This window comes from Haliotis cracherodii, unplaced genomic scaffold (assembly GCF_022045235.1).
Source record: "Haliotis cracherodii isolate W230 unplaced genomic scaffold, xgHalCrac1.p SCAF_5, whole genome shotgun sequence".
Taxonomy (NCBI): domain Eukaryota; kingdom Metazoa; phylum Mollusca; class Gastropoda; order Lepetellida; family Haliotidae; genus Haliotis; species Haliotis cracherodii.
Genome location: NW_027266308.1, coordinates 33,110,039 through 33,130,166, shown reverse-complemented (window position 1 = coordinate 33,130,166; position 20,128 = coordinate 33,110,039). Strand labels below are relative to the sequence as shown.

General features: G+C 45.8%; 1 protein-coding gene across 1 annotated transcript in view; it reads left to right on the top strand.

Moving 5' to 3' along the window:
* The window catches only part of LOC139444152 (1-phosphatidylinositol 4,5-bisphosphate phosphodiesterase beta-1-like), a 150,840-nt gene that overhangs the window by 88,744 nt on the left and 41,968 nt on the right, over window positions 1-20,128 (top strand). Inside the window, exons 4-6 of the mRNA XM_071225050.1 lie at window positions 1,980-2,120; window positions 14,179-14,312; window positions 15,225-15,309. Of these exons, the coding sequence (XP_071081151.1) occupies window positions 1,980-2,120; window positions 14,179-14,312; window positions 15,225-15,309 (360 nt within the window). The remainder of the gene's footprint in view (window positions 1-1,979; window positions 2,121-14,178; window positions 14,313-15,224; window positions 15,310-20,128) is intronic.

The window sequence follows — 20,128 nt, the reverse complement described above, 5'->3', positions numbered from 1 at the left end:
TCCTGGGATCTCTTTGTCTTTGGTCCAAGGTGTACACATTTCTCTTTTATCTGCTGAAAGATCCTCGGATCTCTTCGTCTTTAGTCTCTAGGTTTTTTTTACCTTTCTCTTTTACCTGCTGAAAGGTCCTGGGATCTCTTCGTCTTTAGTCTCTAGGTGTTTTTACCTTTTTCTTTTACCTGCTGAAAGGTCCTGGGATCTCTTCGTCTTTAGTCTCTAGGTGTTTTTACCTTTTTCTTTTACCTGCTGAAAGATTTTCTACATCCCTAGGTGTGTTTCAAGGTGCCTTATGGGTACCCAGTCCCTATAAGATGCTGCTAAATTGGACCGGGTGGTCATGCTCTGTGACTGGTTCCATTTAGTGTCATTGTGCCCTGATCCTGGATCATTGCTTATGTTTTCTGTCCCTGGTGTGATTGGTGAGATTTCATAATCTACAGATCATCATCTGGAAAGGAAGGGGGGATGTTTGTTAGAGACGCACTGTTCTGAGACACACAGGATCTGGAACAAATCAATTTCTTTCACAATGACAGTTTTATTATCAGGACATGTGTGTCCAGTGAAAACAAACTATCTTTTAAAAAAATAAGACCCAAATATACAATGGTCAGCCCACTCTTTATGTAACATCAATGGGAAAAGTGTTTGCTGAAAGTGCAAGTAAGCTTGGAGTTTTTAAGTGAACCAGAGTCAATCTGAATTGATGTAAGCTTCCTGTAATCACATTTCCCAATGATAATATATTTATGGCGACTATCAATAGTCCCAATCAGCATATTGAGATATTTATCAGGATGAACATCACATTGAATAGTGAAATTGTAAGGTACGGTAATGCCATTATTATTCAGCGTAATCGCTGCGTTGGTAATGTGCATTAAAACCTATACATCTACATTTAAGACTAAAGTGGCCTCATTAGAATTGAGAGATTGTGTTCTGCAGCTTTCATTGTTCACTGATGTAAGCTAACCCTGTAACTGATCGATGCCTCATGTAGCCTGAAGGTCATGCAGCCCCTCTGGGGCGTGAATGTCTTGCATATGGTGTCTGCATAATGGTACATAGACCTAGCGACTCGTGCTGAACATTCTGCAGGCTCACTTGATGCAACTTTGTAAAGCTAGCTCACACAAACCTACACATCTTCCAGAGGTTCATTTTTGGAAGCAACATAGTATTCAAAGCATTGCACTGGATCCGAGGTCTCCGAAAAATCTTTTGTTTTACGTTTGTCTTCTTTTTACACAATGATTTTGCTGACACCTGCAAATATCTACAGAATTTCTGCCAAAATACATTTCATGTTTATATAAATGCTAACTCTATAGTGTTGTTGTTAGATTGCTCGTAGTGTGGTACTATTTGTACTCATATGTGGTGCCTGTTTTTGGTGTTGGATGTTGTTAAGGTGTAGCACTCCAACATGGTGCCTGTGTTTGGTGTTGGATGTTGTTAAGGCGTGACACTCCGACATGGTGCCTGTTTTTGGTGTTGGATGTTGTGAAGGTGTAGCTCTCTGAAATGGTGTCTGTTTTTGGTGTTGGATGTTGTTAAGGCATGACACTACGACATGGTGCCTGTTTTTGGTGTTGGATGTTGTGAAGGTGTAGCTCTCCGACATGGTGCCTGTTTTTGGCATTGGATGTTGTTAAGGCGTGACACTACGACATGGTGCCTGTGTTTGGTGTTGGATGTTGTGAAGGTGTAGCACTCCGACATTGTGCCTGTGTTTGGTGTTGGGTTTTGTTAAGGCGTGAAACTCTGACATGGTGCCTGTTTTTGGTGTTGAATGTTGTTAAGGCGTGACACTACAACATGATGCCTGTTTTTAGTTAATGTTCTGAAGATGTGGTAGTGTGACACAAGGCACAGTTACAAGTGTATGTGTTTAATATTCTTAATACCAAAAACAGCATATACTATTACAATTTATCAGTTGTCTTCTTGAATGTAATAATATACTTTTGTTGCAGGATTCCAAACTGCGAGAATCATTGCAGAGCGGAGGAGGGGATGGGTCCCTGGAAGATCGAACACTTTCCGTCGTGACGGGCAGCGACATGTACAACATGGAACTAACCAACTTTGTGTCAACAACGAAAGAAGTAGCAAAGGTATGTATGTATGTATACATACTGCTGCATGAGGAAATGGCCCACTGGCGCAGGTGGCACAGTCAACTCTCTGTGAAGTGTTGCATTCATCACCCAATCCTGGGCCCACTGGCCATCAGTTCCAGATTCTAGCTAATTATGGCCTTTGGTCTGTCTGACATACCCAAACAGTGCTCTGGATTTCATGAAACTCTTAAATACTTATGACTAATGCAGGGATTCTTCTAGACCTGCTGCAGTAAATGATGGCAAAAAAAGTCCAATTTAATTATTTTTTAAGAATTTACAAAAATGACATTAAAAAATTTAAACGTTGAATAATAGCACAATTTGTTTCACAATTTGCCTGCCAAAGGTGCTTAATTTGGAATTCTGGAGATGTCCCTACAATGTCACATTGGTATTCCTTCCACAATAAGCTGCAATGCTGTCATGTAGCTGAAATTCTTTCAGGCTCAACTAGCTCACTATTGCTATATGAACCCATTTCCTGCATATAGGAGGGAGTGAGTATGGTTTTATGCCGCTTTTAGACATATTCCAGCAATATCACAGCAGGGGACACCAGAAATGGGCTTCACACACTGTACGCATGCTGGGAATCTAACCCAGGTCTTCGGCATGACAAGATCAAGTTTAACCACCAGGCTACCTGACTGACCCCTTCATATAGGAGCAGTGGGTAGTTGTTAATGTGTTCTTAATCACCATGGAGCCAATGTTCAGTTTGTGATAATATGTGATAACTTTGTGAAATTGCATATCACACTTGTCGCCCTTGGCATATTCTGTTCCTATATAATACCTTGGAAACAGTGGCGAGGGGTATTGCATACATTCAGTGTAAACAGTGTATGACAAAGATGCTTTTGAAGACAGTTTATTCTATTAGAGATTAAGGTGGTTGCTTGTCTGGTTTTGATCCCAGGTTTGATCTAATTTGCCATATCCATTCTTGATGTTCCCTGCCTTGTAGTGGAACAATGATTATGTTTTGCGGTTTGTCAGAAATACTGTTCAAATTTAACTGACCTCTGTGAGGAATGTGTACTGCAGTAGGCTATCTTGATTTTTGTTCGAGATGAAGGTTGTTGTACAAACATGCTTCTTGTGATTCTCATAACGAAGGGACCGCCTCAGTTGCCCAGTGGTAGAGCATCTGCCCAGAGTGTTGGAGGTCCGGGTTCGAACCCCGGCCACAAAGAAGAGTGAGAGTGAATGAGGTTTTAAGCCGTTTTTAGCAATATTCCAGCAATATCACGGTGAGGGACACCAGAAATGGGCTTCACATATTGTACCCATGTCGGGCATCGAACCCGGGTCTTCGGCGTGACAAGCAAACGCTTTAACTACTAGGTTACCCGACCACCCTTTTCACATCGAGGTGTTGACAAAAATGTCAGACAAGAGTCATGGAGCAATAATGGGTTTTGTGAGAATGTCATATACAATGTATTACCACTCATCTTACCGAGGCAAGGAAGTCAACTAACTGTAAAAGTCAAGTTTCGAGCGAACACTTTAACCACTAGGCTACCGGACGGCCCCTCCACAAAGAAGATGTTAAAAGATGGTATTAGTTGTTACCCTGCCTTGCGCTCTGCATTAAAGGGATAAAGCAAGGACTGGTCAACCCTGAGTCAGTATACTGTGTCTGAGTTGGGTATTCATGTTAAACTACAGCATGGTATCTCAGTGGGCTAGCACTATAAAATCGGCATGAGTTTGGGCTAGTACAAGCAGCCACACAAACACTTGTGCCTGCACATCTCTGTATAAGTGCAATAATCTTGGATGCAATGTTAAACCTCATTTCACCTCCACTCATTATTATGTTTGTGTTAAGATAATACTGCAATGTTACTTAAAACAACATGCAACTGCACTCACTCACTCACTCACTCACTCACTCACTCACTGCACGTGATGGCTGTTTCCTTCACTTAAAGCAAGTTATGAATTCTCAAAGCTTCATGTAACACCGATCTCTAACTTGCTATCATGAGAATAATTCAATAAGAATGAATTCATTTTGATTAGAACTGAAACAGTGCAAGCATCTTCGTCACTGTGTTTCATTTTAACCCATTTAGAAAGTCACTGTGCGTCAGGAACGATGCCTTACTTGTTTTGATGAGAATAATTTATGAATAAAACGGAGACAGCTGACGTCTATTGATTATTCAATTCGTGCAACTGAGCGTTTGGGAGACCAATCTCATTTGTCTAGTGTGCGGATACAATCTCTATCGCCATACACTGTCCCTCACTGGTGTTTCCTAAACGTATAGGGACTACCACGACCTAATTATAGGTTAACGATCGTCATTTGATAAACTGAGATATTTCATTGACCCAGACAGTGGACTGTGACTGTCTCGGGATATTTTATGAAATTGTCAGCTCTTGTGTGGGCCTTATGTTATGTTATTAGTAGGACCATATGATCTGTGTAAACTCAGGGTGTATTGTGTCACTGTTAAGAACAGGGTACAGTCTTGAACCATATGAGACAGCATTCTCACTGACTAAAGTGGTTGACATTTGTAATGGTGGTATAGGAGACAGAACAAACATATTGACTAGGTTTATCAGTAGCTGGACATCAGTAACTTGGCTTCAGTAGCTGACATCAGTAGCTGGACCTCAGTAGCTGACATCAGTAGCTGGACATCAGTAGCTGGACATCAGTAGCTGTCCTCAGTAGCTGACATCAGTAGCTGGGCCTTAGTAGCTGACATCAGTAGCTTGAGGTCATTAGCTGGGCATCAGTAACTGACATCAGTAGCTGGACCTCAGTAGCTGACCTCGGTAGCTGAACAGCAGTAACTTGTCCTCAGTAGCTGGACATCAGTAGCTGGACATCAGTAGCTGACATCAGTAGCTGGACATCAGTAACTGCCATCAGTAGCTGGACATCAGTAGCTACCATCAGTAGCTGGACCTCAGTAGCTGACATCAGTAGCTGGAGGTCAGTAGCTGGACATCAGTAACTGACATCAGAAGGTAGACATCAGTAGCTGCCATCAGTAGCTGGACCTCAGTAGCTGACATCAGTATCTGGAGGTCAGTAGCTAGACATCAGTAACTGACATCAGTAGCTGGCCCTCAGTAGCTGACCTCGGTATCTGAACAGCAGTAACTTCTCAGTAGCTGGACATCAGTAGCTGACCTCGGTAGCTGAACAGCAGTAACTTGTCCTCAGTAGCTGACATCAGTAGCTGGACATCAGTAGCTGACATCAGTAGCTGGACCTCAGTAGCCAACCTCAGTAGCTGGACAGCAGTAGCTTGGCCTCAGTAGCTGACATCAGTAGCTGGACATCAGTAGCTGGACCTCAGTAGCTGACATCAGAAGCTAGACATCAGTAGCTGGACCTCAGTAGCTGACATCAGTAGATGGACCTCAGTAGCTGGACCTCAGTAGCTGACATCAGTAGATGGACCTCATTAGCTAGACTTCAGTAGCTGACATCAGTAGCTGGACATCAGTAGATGGACCTCAGTAGCTGACATCAGTAGATGGACCTCAGTAGCTGGACCTCAGTAGCTGGACTTCCGTAACTGGACCTCAGTAGCTGGACCTCAGTAGCTAGACTAAGGTAGCTGACATCAGAAGCTGACTTCAGTAACTGGACATCAGTAACTGGACATCAGTAGCTGACCTCAGTAGATGGACATCAGTAGCTGACATCAGTAGCTGGACCTCAGTAGCTGACATCAGTATCTGGAGGTCAGTAGCTGGACATCAGTAACTGACATCAGTAGCTGGCCCTCAGTAGCTGACCTCGGTATCTGAACAGCAGTAACTTCTCAGTAGCTGGACATCAGTAGCTGACCTCGGTAGCTGAACAGCAGTAACTTGTCCTCAGTAGCTGACATCAGTAGCTGGACATCAGTAGCTGACATCAGTAGCTGGACCTCAGTAGCCAACCTCAGTAGCTGGACAGCAGTAGCTTGGCCTCAGTAGCTGACATCAGTAGCTGGACATCAGTAGCTGGACCTCAGTAGCTGACATCAGAAGCTAGACATCAGTAGCTGGACCTCAGTAGCTGACATCAGTAGATGGACCTCAGTAGCTGGACCTCAGTAGCTGACATCAGTAGATGGACCTCATTAGCTAGACTTCAGTAGCTGACATCAGTAGCTGGACATCAGTAGATGGACCTCAGTAGCTGACATCAGTAGATGGACCTCAGTAGCTGGACCTCAGTAGCTGGACTTCCGTAACTGGACCTCAGTAGCTGGACCTCAGTAGCTAGACTAAGGTAGCTGACATCAGAAGCTGACTTCAGTAACTGGACATCAGTAACTGGACATCAATAGCTGACCTCAGTAGATGGACATCAGTAGCTGACATCAGTAGCTAGACTTCAGTAGCTGACATCAGTAGCTGGACCTCAGTAGCTGGTTTGATTTGATTGCAAGCTGCTGTAATGTATTGAAAAGCCTTTATTGTTATTTAGAATAATAGTCTCGTAACAGTCTAAATTGAATCATCTGCAAGGCATATTTTGTCAATCAATACCAGAAGTGAGGCAGACTTGCTCCCCCAGTTCAGAGATCATTCTTATTTAACAATGGGTCCCCACAGAGTAATCTATGGATGCAATGACCAGGGCTAAGCTCAACAAAGTGATTTTAGTCCTACGGCCATCCCAATCCCTATACTTTAACATCTTAAATTAGTTTCAGTGCTAAGATCACTTTGTGGAACAGGGCAAAGAACAGTTCAGCAATTGCTGCAAATATGTCAACCAACAGGGACCCTAGCTCCAAATGATATTCTTCAGTGTCCAGTCCTTCCCAGTCTAACTGATACAGTATGCTAGATCATTCTTGTAAGCCTTAATCTCACTAATTATGATTCACACTGGCTCAATCACTCTAAGGTGTATGTTATTGAATAATCAGTAGGGGCAGCTGTTGTTTGTCCACCATGATGTTTGCCATGAGTCAGGATAATGACTGCAAGGGAAGCACGCTGTCGAAGGAAGACCTTGTATTGTACTTGATGAAGCCATGTGTGAATTGTCTTTGTAGAACTTGTATTTGGTCAACAATAGTGTGTTGTTGCCAGGGGACACTAGTCTCCCAGTGGTCAAAGAGTTGTGTCCCTTTCATGCCTCTGGATCTTGTGGGTTCAAATCCCAGATACATCCTGATTATGATCCAATGTGGGTCAGCATTATATATATTTATATATGATTTATATTTTTATTTATTCCCTTCTTTGATGTTTTAAATACAACATAAACATAATTTGTCCTTGTTTTACAAAATATCTTTCAATTGCTATGCTAGATGATCTGATAATTATGATAAATAATATGCTGTCTAAAATTGTTTTGACTTATCTTTCAGAGATAAAGAGAAACAATTTTGTGTTTTGTAGTGTTGACTGAAAAAATAGGCTGTCTCAAACAAAGTACCAGCAACCCACAGTCCCTACCAGCCTCCCAATATTTAGTGGTCAGTCCCTAAGTTAGATTACATGTCACGTTGAGTGCCAAAGAAGGCGTCACAGTGGTCTAATGTCGCTGCCAAGATCTGCTACTTACATCCTAGACTCATTGAATAAGTGAATGAGTGAGTTGGGTTTAACGCCGCTTTTAACAGTATTCCAGTTATATCACGGTGTGTCAGCTTATTGTGGGAGGAAAGCCCGAAGTGACGCAGGTCTCAGACATTTACCACTTCGGTGAAACCCACTAGCACGGGTACAAACCTAGAAACATAATCGGGGCGAAGAGGGATTCGAACCCACAATCATAGGATTCTGGCGTGCCCAAGGGACGCAACTCTGCACAGCGAATCGCGGCACCTTAGACTACTGGGCCACCCATGCCCCCTCACTGAATAAGATTCTTGCACCCTTGCTTGTGAAGATCCTGGGTAGAATAGGTCTTCACCAACTTGTGCTTGCCGTAACAGGCGACTATGCCTGCCATAAGAGGCGACTAATGGGATCAGAGGGTCAGGCTCGCTAACTTGGTTGATGCATGTCATTGTATCCCAATTGATTGGATTGATGTTCATGATATCAATCACAGGATTGTCTGGTCTAGACTGGATTATTTAAGGATCACTGTCATGTAGCTGGAATTATGCTGAGTTCGGCATCAAACAACAAACAAACAAAAAGCTTTAAATAATAGTTACAAACAGTACCGGCAACTTTGTCTCTCAGTGCTTATGTCCTCCCACCACCCATACTGTCTTCAACAGTTTACATTGCAACACTGCAGCAGTTGACAAAACTAAATGTTTAATTACTTCATCTGCCACAGTAGATGAGTTCATCAGCTGAGTTTACCATAGCTGACTGGCCAGTCATGAAGCTTATCAATTCCATCCTGCTTGTTTTGGCACTATCAAAGATGTTTGATCAGATGTGTCTGTTTACTAGAAGACCAACTTGTAGGTCCCGTGATCAAATCATGGAAACAAAGGTTTGAAAGTGTTTTTGAGTTTCCTGATGTATACTGAACAATTTTGACTTGGGCTGCGCGGTTGAAAATCCCGGGCATTTTGGGAAAGGGTCAACAAAGGTCAAACAGGGGTCAAAATTCAAAATTGTGTTGATATGCATATCAAATTACTCGTCCAGTCATAAGAAACCTAGAAATATATAGTTTGTTATACTTCCGACCTTAAATGGGGTAGCTATGGCCAAAAATGTTGAAAGGTCAACGCACTTTTGGCAGTCGGTGAAATTCACAAACACAGTCAATGTTGTCCGATAGTCATGATTTTAGTGTCTAATAATATGTTTTCTGACATGACAAATTCAACCAAGCAACTTTTAAAAGTAAAAAGGGTTACCTTGGCCTTGAAAATCGAAATTGTTCAGTATACATCAGGAAACCCAAAAACACTTTCAAACCTTTGTTTCCATGATTTGGTCACGGGACCTACAGGTTCGTCCTTGACTAGTTGGGTCTAAACTGAGAAACATCAGCCATGAGTTGTGATAATGATAGGCCTGTTCCTCCTTTTCAAGACCTGGAAACCAGTGTTTCGCTGCAAATATGGTCTCTATTTTTTTTTGCATATAGCTGTTAAGGGACTGTTATACACTGCAATGTTAAAAAAGTTTGTCTTCGCTGTTGAGGCATGTTTAGTTTGGATGTGGTTCTTCGGTTCTTCGAACCAATCGACCCCCCATCATTATGTCTTCGCACTGACTGGTGTGTGAATAATGAACACGGGATGGTGGAGAATTAACAGCTCCAATTCTTCCTCAACCTGTTCCTGTTTTCCCTGGGCAAGACTGGGTGTCCTTGGCAAAGTTTAGAAAAAGACCAATTCACACCCTCACTCACTCATGATTTTGAGGATGTGTAATAGAGCTTAGATGGAGAACTCAAGTACTCGGGTCGGGTGGGTCCTGAGTTGGGCCCGGGTACCCACAGGACTACCCGGACCCGGTTAGTCACATGATGTATCGTTTAATTAAAATAACAACGAAAGTCACTAATGTTTGCATTACTTTCTGACTAAGCACACGTTCTTTATGTCCTTTATACGTTTGAGTAAAGATAAAACTTCAGTCAACTTCAGTGTATGTGTGATTAGATCATTTTACATGTGTATCTAAATAGTTTTTGCCAGTGCTACAGTAAAACAATTCCCAATTGGACATTATGTACCCAACTCTTAAGGCCTACAGTGGATACCCGGGTAGGGTTGGGTAATAGGGTGCTGGGTACCCAGGCAGTAAATTTTGGTCCCAGTCCTAAACTGCACATTAACCACCGACAACAACCACGTTTATAAATCAATAACATTGCTTCTGATAATTATGCTTTTGACCCATAAGGCAGATGTAGTACCATTTATGCTTTCATTTGTAAATGCATCCATTGTAAATGATAGATGTGTAAAAAATATACTTGTCATGAGCCTTACATCAGTAGATAAACAGATACAGTACTGATTAGGGATTAGATGATCACCATGATGTATCAACTGTTTAGCTTCCATTATCAATACTGCGGATGTGACTCCCGATGCATCATGGGGTACTTCCTGCATCGATGTTTGTCATGTCTGTCGCGACAGGAGGAGATTAATCGAGGGGAAAACCCATATCATGAAGGGACGTCAGAGTACACACTAGAGGCTTTTGTAGGAGTTGACGAAGCTGTTGCTGCATCTAAATCGCCACCTTCTGTGGGAGGCCAGACTGCTGAAGCATCACATGATTTCAATGAGTCTGCCGTTTGATTGATTGCTCTTCCTGGTTCGATTCTCAGCTCAGCTCATTCGTAATCTTCATTTTAAGGATTTGATAGTTTAGTGCTCCCCTGGTGTCTGGTTTAGGTTCATGGTTAAAGACATATTCCCTATGTGTCTGTCAGAACCTTGCCTCCAACTGGTGTAATGTAGGTTAGGTGTAAGGATGTCTTGCTGCTGTCTCTGTAAAGGTCATTGACTTATCTGATAAGGCAAATTATTGAAGAAGGTGTTAGTTGTAGTGGTAAGTGGATCAATTTACCCAATCACCATCAGAAATATATAAGGGGGCACGGGTGGCCCAGTCGTCTAAGGCGCCGCGATTCACTGTGCAGAGTTGCGTCCTCTTGGCACGCCAGAAACCTGTGATTGTGGGTTCCAATCCGGGTTCGCCCCGATTATGTTTCTAGGTTTGTCAGCACCATACCCGTGCTCATGGGTTTCACCGAAGTGGTAAACGTCTGAGACCTGCATCACTTCGGGCTTTCCTCCCACAATAAGCTGACACGCCGTGATATAACTGGAATACTGTTAAAAGCGGTGTTAAACCCAACACTCACACTCATTCAGAAATATATATGAACCGTACCGAAACAGTTGGGGAAACATACACTTGGTGTTGGTGTGTCAACTGCGTATCTGCCTATATGTGTCATGAATTAATGTTTCTGTGCAGTTCATACATAATAGTGTCTCCAGGCATTCATCTTCCCGAGGCAAGAGCGTCCACCAGCCTTTTGTTCGACCCTTGCCACATCAAGCCCACTTTCCTGTGTTAAATATGATTGGACTGTCGCACATATCAAGAGTTTAATCAGAGAACGTTTCACAAAATCAACATCCATGACTGGTACACCTTCGTATGAAAGTGATTTACTGCTGGAATACGTCTTTTTGATCTTTTAAACCCCCATCGATTGCAAATGTTTTTGTGTTAGAGATGAAATCGCCAATGTTTTTGTTGTCTGATCGACTTGGTCGTCACCTATGGTAGTCGCCATCTTTTGTGAAACTATACGAGATAAGAACAGTGATCTGATTGGATATCAAGTTTTCATTACAAGGGATGCAACTCATGATCTACGCGAGGTAGCGCCAGGGTCGAGCCAAGAAAAGTGGCCTTGATGTGGCAAGGGTAGAAACTAGTCTTTGATATAGACTAGCATCTTCCCAAGGCAAGAGAGTTAACTGACTTTAAAAGTCCAGTTTCCACACTTGCCGAACTAGGCTGGAATTCCTAGGCTCGATCGTAGCGCCACCAGTGGCTATTACGAGTTATGTGCTTTCTATGCCTCTCCTATTGACCAATCAGATTCAACCTCTCGTATCACTTGCATTTGCTTCAAACAAAACGGTGGCGCCCAGTCAAGACGATCTGATCGATAATCAACATAAAACGAGTCTTACATCGCGAAGTTCGTCAAATCATGTGAGCACCTTGATTAAAAACATGAAAAGATTTAGAAAATATCTGTTGACAACGAGTTAGCGATGCACATGCTTTGCAAATCCTGCAGTTGACCGAAATCTGCATGACACTTTACGAACCGGATTTCGATTTCGGTGCGCGATTTTGATTGGACTATGCATAGACTCGTTAGCCCAGCCAAAATGTAACTCCATAATACCAGCCTAGTTCGGCAAGGGTGGAAACTGGACTTTTGTAGTCAGTTAACTTACTTGCCTCGGGAAGATGATAGACTAGTGGACACGCTTGCCTTGGGAACATGGCAGGCATTGGGGTATATTTGTCTTCCCTCGCTGGACAGGGTTTCAATTCCAACATTCACCCTCAAAAGGATTCTTGGTGTGTCAGCACCATGCACCTGTGTTTTGCCAATATCTTTATCCCATGCCACATTCGGCTTTCCTCCAACATTATATTGACGAACTCTGACATAACTGAAATATGGTTCTAAACCAACTCCCTGACAGTCAGATATCTTTGCCTAAAAAGAGTAAAACAATTGTATTTGAGGTACTGACTTCGCGAGAGGATATTTGCAACGCGTTGGGTAATAGGAATGGAGGGGGGTTGGTTATTAAAGCCATATATAACAAGTTAGATGTCGGGTGTCGGAGATCGAGCAGGACAGAACAAATTTGAATGTTGATGAAAACTCAAACATTTTTGGTAATAGTTTCTAGGCAATTATATTCGCCTTCTACACTACAGCATTTTTTTAATCAAACAAATTGTAATGTACTAAGAAATATACTTTACATTTTTCAAACTTATTACATGGGCACTTATAAGGCTAACTTGCTGATTGGTATAGAAGTTGGTCAAGGAGGGCTTAAAATGGAAAGTGCTTTGAAGGATTAAACATAATAGCTGAAGTTTTAAATTATGTAAATTTTTTAGGTGGTCAATTAACAGGAAAAAGTGCTTGTGTGCCTTTTTCGAGCTTTATGTATTAGGAGGATATTTTAACAAAATGTTTTTATTGACTGATGGGAATGTATTGAGGAAAGGTTGTAAGAAAAGATTAATGACCTCGACCTTTAAAATTCTCAACCTAGTCATATTTCCTACAGCTCAAGCCTGTAGCAGCTTGCATACTGGTTCTGTAGCAAATTCATCTGGAAGAAATCTATTCAGTGTGATCAGACATGAAAGACAGTTTTAATTATTCACCCAAGAAAAAGTTTGTTTCATTTGATGCAAACCACTGGCTATCAGCTTGGTGTGTCATCTCAAATGTCTGGAAACCCAATTTTTTAGCAGTGAATGGTATGTATTGGCAGATGGAAGTGACTAGACGGTCAAAATAGAGCAGACGGTTGAAGTAGAGATGGCACAAAGCAAGGAATGTATGTTAGATGAATTGTGGATGGGAATTAATCAAAATAGGTAAAAGTGTTTGTGGGCATTCTTGGTCCGATGAGGGGACTGGATGATCACAGTGTGTGACCTGGCTCGTTGTATGTCACTGTGCCACTTTGATGGGAATTATTGCTCCAAACACTGATTTGCCTCTCCCTGACTTCATTATTGAAAGACTGTGGTGACAGCTGGAATATTGTGTACTGCAGTGTAAAAAAACATTCACTCACCTGTTTTAGCTTAATTAATAAATTGATTGGATAGTCTCTTCATATTACTTTGCCTTGGATGGCTGCAAGACTGATGATGATGTGTTAAGCAATATCACTGACCGTAGCCCATAATTGAATTTTAAAAATATTTGTTTCTTCATGAAAGGTGTCAGCTATTGTGACATAATAAATTGCAAGTTATTCTGTGGCATCGAATGGCTGACCAAGGGTATTTCTTTTGGAAACAAACAATAAAAAACATTAAGTCACGCCCACAAATGAACTGTTGTTTCATGATAGGCTGATAGTGTTCTGTAGTTTTGTCATAAAAAATCGTATTGGTCTCAACATTTTCCTTTTTTTCCATAATGAGGAAAATGTTTCTGTTTATTCCCAAATAAGGAAAACATTATCAGTTTATTCACTATATAGCAAAATCCCATTTATTTCCCTCTCTGCCCAGTACATGTTGCCAAAATGTGACATCTTGCTTCTTGTCACTTTGCTTGGGTTTTTTTCATTGTTTTTTTTTCATTGTATTTTGCTCTTATTTTGTTGCCTTGTTAACTATGCCATGATCCCCAATTGGTGTGATTGAATCCGTGATTTACCGCTATAAAGACCATTGTTGTGTCAGCAGCATGCCCATGCTAGAGGGCCTCACCAAGGTGTGCCACTTCCCTATTAAGCAGACATTGGTGATATCACTGAATGACGAGAGAAACTGGTTAAACACAACTCACTCACTCACTCGCTTACTCAATTTACTTTGTTGATTACAGGAATGGGCAGATGAGCTGTTACAATACTCAACCAATCTACTGGCAATCAATGGCAGCTCCTTGTCATTCCTGGAAAAGGCATACACTCGCATCAGCTTCATCCAGAGCCCCGATGGAAAGATTCCCACAAAAAAGTAAGACAAACATCTCTATGCATTGGAGAAAACTGCATAAATATCAGTGAGTTGTTGATCACTACTCCTGCCCGCATAGGAAGATTAGGTTTAAGCTGAAGTAGGTCTTCATGACACTGACAATTGTACTGCAATGGTCATCTTTGCACTAGAGGAACACTGTGTTTATCTGTTTCAATGTAAATGTCATTTTACCTATCATGAAAGAAGTGATAAATATAGTTGTACAATTGGACACATACACAATCATATCTTATTTTAAAATTTTAGTTTTAATGTGACTTGCTAAACCCTTACTCCCTTATCTTCTTGGAAGGAGCAAGGATTTTGTTGAAAAAAAAATGCCGTATTCGACGTAATAAGCGCCCATGGCGCTCTCAAAATGAAAAATGGGGGCTCTTATTAGACTGTAATTTTGGTAAGAACAAAAATATAGAGTTGAAAGATCATAAATTTTGTGGTTTTTCACTGACAGTCTGAAAAGATACAAAAGAAAAGTCTGTGCGTATTATGTACGACAGATATATTTTCCAAAATTTATTTGCCCATACACGAGTGCGTATTATACACGAATAAATAAGTCTTGTGTACATTGATCAATAGGAAGGGGTGCTAATTGGGATTGTTCACTGGCATATATATAAGCAAATATCGCCGTGGGTGCTTATTAGTGCGGGGTGCTTATTACGTTGAATACGGTAATATTTTGCTTCATGCGGAATAAGTACTTCTGAAATGTGTATGTGTACTCACACTCTCAGCCACTGGCTGCTCAAGGCTTCATTACATGCAAGCTGAAGGCTACTGAGAAATGCATGGCTTCTGTACTGCTGATCTTGCACCATGACCAGTTCATTCCCTCCCTTGGGCAGGTACACAATATGTATATCGCCTACTTCCTCTATGTCTTAGTATCCTCAAGATGATGGCACAGAACCGAGATGACCGGCGTCGCGTGGAGAAGGCCTTGGAGGCAGCAGGATTCCCCACAGAGAAGGTGGGTAGTGCTGGGTGGAAGCGGGTAGTGCAGGGTGGGAGTGGGTAGTGCAGGGTGGAAGTGGAGGTGGGTAGTGCCGGGTGGAAGTGGGTAGTGCAGGGTGGGAGTGGGTAGTGCAGGGTGGGAGTGGGTAGTGCCGGGTGGAAGTGGAAGTGGGTAGTGCAGGGTGGGAGTGGGTAGTGCAGGGTGGGAGTGGGTAGTGCAGGGTGGAAGTGGGTAGTGCAGGGTGGAAGTGGGTAGTGCTGGGTGGAAGTGGGTAGTGCAGGGTGGAAGTGGGTAGTGCAGGGTGGAAGTGGGTAGTGCTGGGTGGAAGTGGGTAGTGCAGGGTGGAAGTGGGTAGTGCAGGGTGGGAGTGGGTAGTGCAGGGTGGAAGTGGGTAGTGCAGGGTGGAAGTGGGTAGTGCTGGGTGGAAGTGGGTAGTGCAGGGTGGAAGTGGGTAGTGCAGGGTGGGAGTGGGTAGTGCAGGGTGGAAGTGGGTAGTGCTGGGTGGAAGTGGGTAGTGCTGGGTGGAAGTGGGTAGTGCAGGGTGGAAGTGGGTAGTGCTGGGTGGAAGTGGGTAGTGCTGGGTGGAAGTGGGTAGTGCTGGGTGGAAGTGGGTAGTGCAGGGTGGGAGTGGGTAGTGCAGGGTGGAAGTGGGTAGTGCAGGATGGGAGTAGGTAGTGCAGGGTGGAAGTGGGTAGTGCAGGGTGGAAGTGGGTAGTGCAGGGTGGGAGTGGGTAGTGCAGGGTGGGAGTGGAAGTGGGTAGTGCAGGGTGGAAGTGGGTAGTGCTGGGTGGGAGTGGGTAGTGCAGGGTGGAAGTGGAAGTGGGTAGTGCAGGGTGGAAGTGGGTGGTGCTGGGTGGAAGTGGGTAGTGCAGGGTGGGAGTGGGTAGTGCAGGGTGGAAGTGGAAGTGGGTAGTGCAGGGTGGAAGTGGGTAGTGCAGGGTGGGAGTGGAAGTGGGTAGTGCCGGGTGGAAGTGGGTAGTGCTGGGTGGAAGTGGGTAGTGCAGGGTGGGAGTGGGTAGTGCAGGGTGGAAGTGGGTAGTGCAGGATGGGAGTAGGTAGTGCAGGGTGGAAGTGGGTAGTGCAGGGTGGAAGTGGGTAGTGCAGGGTGGGAGTGGGTAGTGCAGGGTGGGAGTGGAAGTGGGTAGTGCCGGGTGGAAGTGGGTAGTGCAGGGTGGAAGTGGGTAGTGCTGGGTGGGAGTGGGTAGTGCAGGGTGGAAGTGGAAGTGGGTAGTGCAGGGTGGAAGTGGGTGGTGCTGGGTGGAAGTGGGTAGTGCAGGGTGGGAGTGGGTAGTGCAGGGTGGAAGTGGAAGTGGGTAGTGCAGGGTGGAAGTGGGTAGTGCAGGGTGGGAGTGGAAGTGGGTAGTGCCGGGTGGAAGTGGGTAGTGCTGGGTGGAAGTGGGTAGTGCAGGGTGGGAGTGGGTAGTGCAGGGTGGGAGTGGGTAGTGCAGGGTGGAAGTGGGTAGTGCAGGGTGGGAGTGGGTAGTGCAGGGTGGAAGTGGAAGTGGGTAGTGCAGGGTGGAAGTGGGTAGTGCAGGGTGGAAGTGGGTAGTGCAGGGTGGAAGTGGGTAGTGCTGGGTGGAAGTGGGTAGTGCAGGGTGGGAGTGGGTAGTGCAGGGTGGAAGTGGGTAGTGCAGGGTGGGAGTGGGTAGTGCAGGATGGAAGTGGGTAGTGCAGGGTGGAAGTGGGTAGTGCAGGGTGGAAGTGGGTAGTGCAGGGTGGAAGTGGGTAGTGCAGGGTGGGAGTGGGTAGTGCAGGGTGGAAGTGGGTAATGCAGAGTGGAAGTGGGTAGTGCAGAGTGGAAGTGGGTAGTGCAGGGTGGAAGTGGGTAGTGCAGGGTGGGAGTGGGTAGTGCTGGGTGGGAGTGGGTAGTGCAGGGTGGGAGTGGGTAGTGCTGGGTGGGAGTGGGTAGTGCAGGGTGGGAGTGGGTAGTGCAGGATGGAAGTGGGTAGTGCAGGGTGGGAGTGGGTAGTGCTGGGTGGGAGTGGGTAGTGCAGGGTGGAAGTGGGTAGTGCTGGGTGGGAGTGGGTAGTGCTGGGTGGGAGTGGGTAGTGCAGGGTGGGAGTGGGTAGTGCAGGGTGGGAGTGGGTAGTGCAGGATGGGAGTGGGTAGTGCTGGGTGGGAGTGGGTAGTGCAGGGTGGGAGTGGGTAGTGCTGGGTGGGAGTGGGTAGTGCAGGGTGGGAGTGGGTAGTGCAGGATGGAAGTGGGTAGTGCAGGGTGGGAGTGGGTAGTGCTGGGTGGGAGTGGGTAGTGCAGGGTGGAAGTGGGTAGTGCTGGGTGGGAGTGGGTAGTGCAGGGTGGAAGTGGAAGTGGGTAGTGCAGAGTGGAAGTGGGTGGTGCTGGGTGGAAGTGGGTAGTGCAGGGTGGGAGTGGGTAGTGCAGGGTGGAAGTGGAAGTGGGTAGTGCAGAGTGGAAGTGGGTGGTGCTGGGTGGAAGTGGGTAGTGCAGGGTGGGAGTGGGTAGTGCAGGGTGGAAGTGGAAGTGGGTAGTGCAGAGTGGAAGTGGGTGGTGCTGGGTGGAAGTGGGTAGTGCAGGGTGGGAGTGGGTAGTGCAGGGTGGAAGTGGGTAGTGCTGGGTGGGAGTGGGTAGTGCAGGGTGGAAGTGGAAGTGGGTAGTGCAGAGTGGAAGTGGGTGGTGCTGGGTGGAAGTGGGTAGTGCAGGGTGGGAGTGGGTAGTGCAGGGTGGAAGTGGAAGTGGGTAGTGCCGGGTGGAAGTGGGTAGTGCTGGGTGGAAGTGGGTAGTGCAGGGTGGGAGTGGGTAGTGCTGGGTGGGAGTGGGTAGTGCAGGGTGGGAGTGGGTAGTGCAGGGTGGAAGTAGGTGGTGCTGGGTGGAAGTGGGTAGTGCAGGGTGGGAGTGGGTAGTGCAGGGTGGAAGTGGGTAGTGCTGGGTGGGAGTGGGTAGTGCAGGGTGGAAGTGGAAGTGGGTAGTGCAGAGTGGAAGTGGGTGGTGCTGGGTGGAAGTGGGTAGTGCAGGGTGGGAGTGGGTAGTGCAGGGTGGAAGTGGAAGTGGGTAGTGCCGGGTGGAAGTGGGTAGTGCAGGGTGGGAGTGGGTAGTGCTGGGTGGAAGTGGGTAGTGCAGGGTGGGAGTGGGTAGTGCAGGGTGGAAGTGGGTAGTGCTGGGTGGAAGTGGGTGGTGCTGGGTGGAAGTGGGTAGTGCAGGATGGGAGTGGGTAGTGTAGGGTGGAAGTGGGTAGTGCAGGATGGGAGTGGGTAGTGCAGGGTGGAAGTGGAAGTGGGTAGTGCAGGGTGGAAGTGGGTGGTGCTGGGTGGAAGTGGGTAGTGCAGGGTGGGAGTGGGTAGTGCAGGGTGGAAGTGGGTAGTGCAGGATGGGAGTGGGTAGTGCAGGGTGGAAGTGGAAGTGGGTAGTGCAGAGTGGAAGTGGGTGGTGCTGGGTGGAAGTGGGTAGTGCAGGGTGGGAGTGGGTAGTGCAGGGTGGAAGTGGGTAGTGCTGGGTGGGAGTGGGTAGTGCAGGGTGGAAGTGGGTAGTGCAGAGTGGAAGTGGGTGGTGCTGGGTGGAAGTGGGTAGTGCAGGGTGGGAGTGGGTAGTGCAGGGTGGAAGTGGGTAGTGCAGGGTGGAAGTGGGTAGTGCTGGGTGGGAGTGGGTAGTGCAGGGTGGGAGTGGGTAGTGCAGGGTGGAAGTGGGTAGTGCTGGGTGGGAGTGGGTAGTGCAGGGTGGGAGTGGGTAGTGCAGGGTGGAAGTGGAGGTGGGTAGTGCAGGGTGGAAGTGGGTAGTGCAGGGTGGGAGTGGGTAGTGCAGGGTGGAAGTGGGTAGTGCCGGGTGGAAGTGGGTAGTGCTGGGTGGAAGTGGGTAGTGCAGGGTGGGAGTGGGTAGTGCTGGGTGGGAGTGGGTAGTGCAGGGTGGGAGTGGGTAGTGCAGGGTGGAAGTAGGTGGTGCTGGGTGGAAGTGGGTAGTGCAGGGTGGGAGTGGGTAGTGCAGGGTGGAAGTGGGTGGTGCTGGGTGGAAGTGGGTAGTGCAGGACGGAAGTGGGTTGTGCAGGGTGGAAGTAGGTAATGCAGGATGGGAGTGGGTAGTGCCGGGTGGAAGTGGGTAGTACAGGATGGGAGTGGGTAGTGCAGGGTGGAAGTGGGTAGTGCAGGGTGGAAGTGGGTAGTGCAGGGTGGAAGTGGTAGTGCTGGGTGGAAGTGGGTAGTGCTGGGTGGTGGGTAGTGCTGGGTGGAAGTGGGTAGTGCTGGGTGGAAGTGGGTAGAGAACGGCGAAAGTGGGTTGTGCAGGGTGGAAGTGGGTAGACAGCTGTGATGTGGCGGGTTGTGTGTCATTGTTGTCAGATTAAGCACTGTTAACCCTGTCAGGGTTAATTACGGACAGAGCACAGTGACAGGTGTAACAAACAACGGACTGAACTTACTTGCAGGACTTGTGTCCTTTATGTCGTTAAAAGACATGCAAATTGAAGTGATGCAGTTTCAAATTTAAATTCAATTTCAAATTGGGTGTCAAATTACAGCACATGTTTTCCCAGTAGAAGCTGATGGAGGTTATTTAGTGCTTGGAATTTTTGGATGCATGGTTTCACAGACAAATTTATCATTAAAAATTGACATGGAAATCAAATTATCTCAAAGGCCTAAAAGTGCCAACTTTCTATGGAGTTGATACTGCTGCAACAAGCTGTATGCTTTGTCAAGGAATCTAATGTTGAGTGCATGTGGAAGGGGGACCCCTGGAAGATTGGGCCACCATGTGGCGAACAGCCACTCCTCAAGTAATAGTGTCAGTCTAGGCTTCCTTGAAGGATCTGCTTTGAATTTTTAAAAAAATGAAGATTTCACAAATATGCTAACGACTGTGCAACATCCCATACGGATCTTGAGAAAT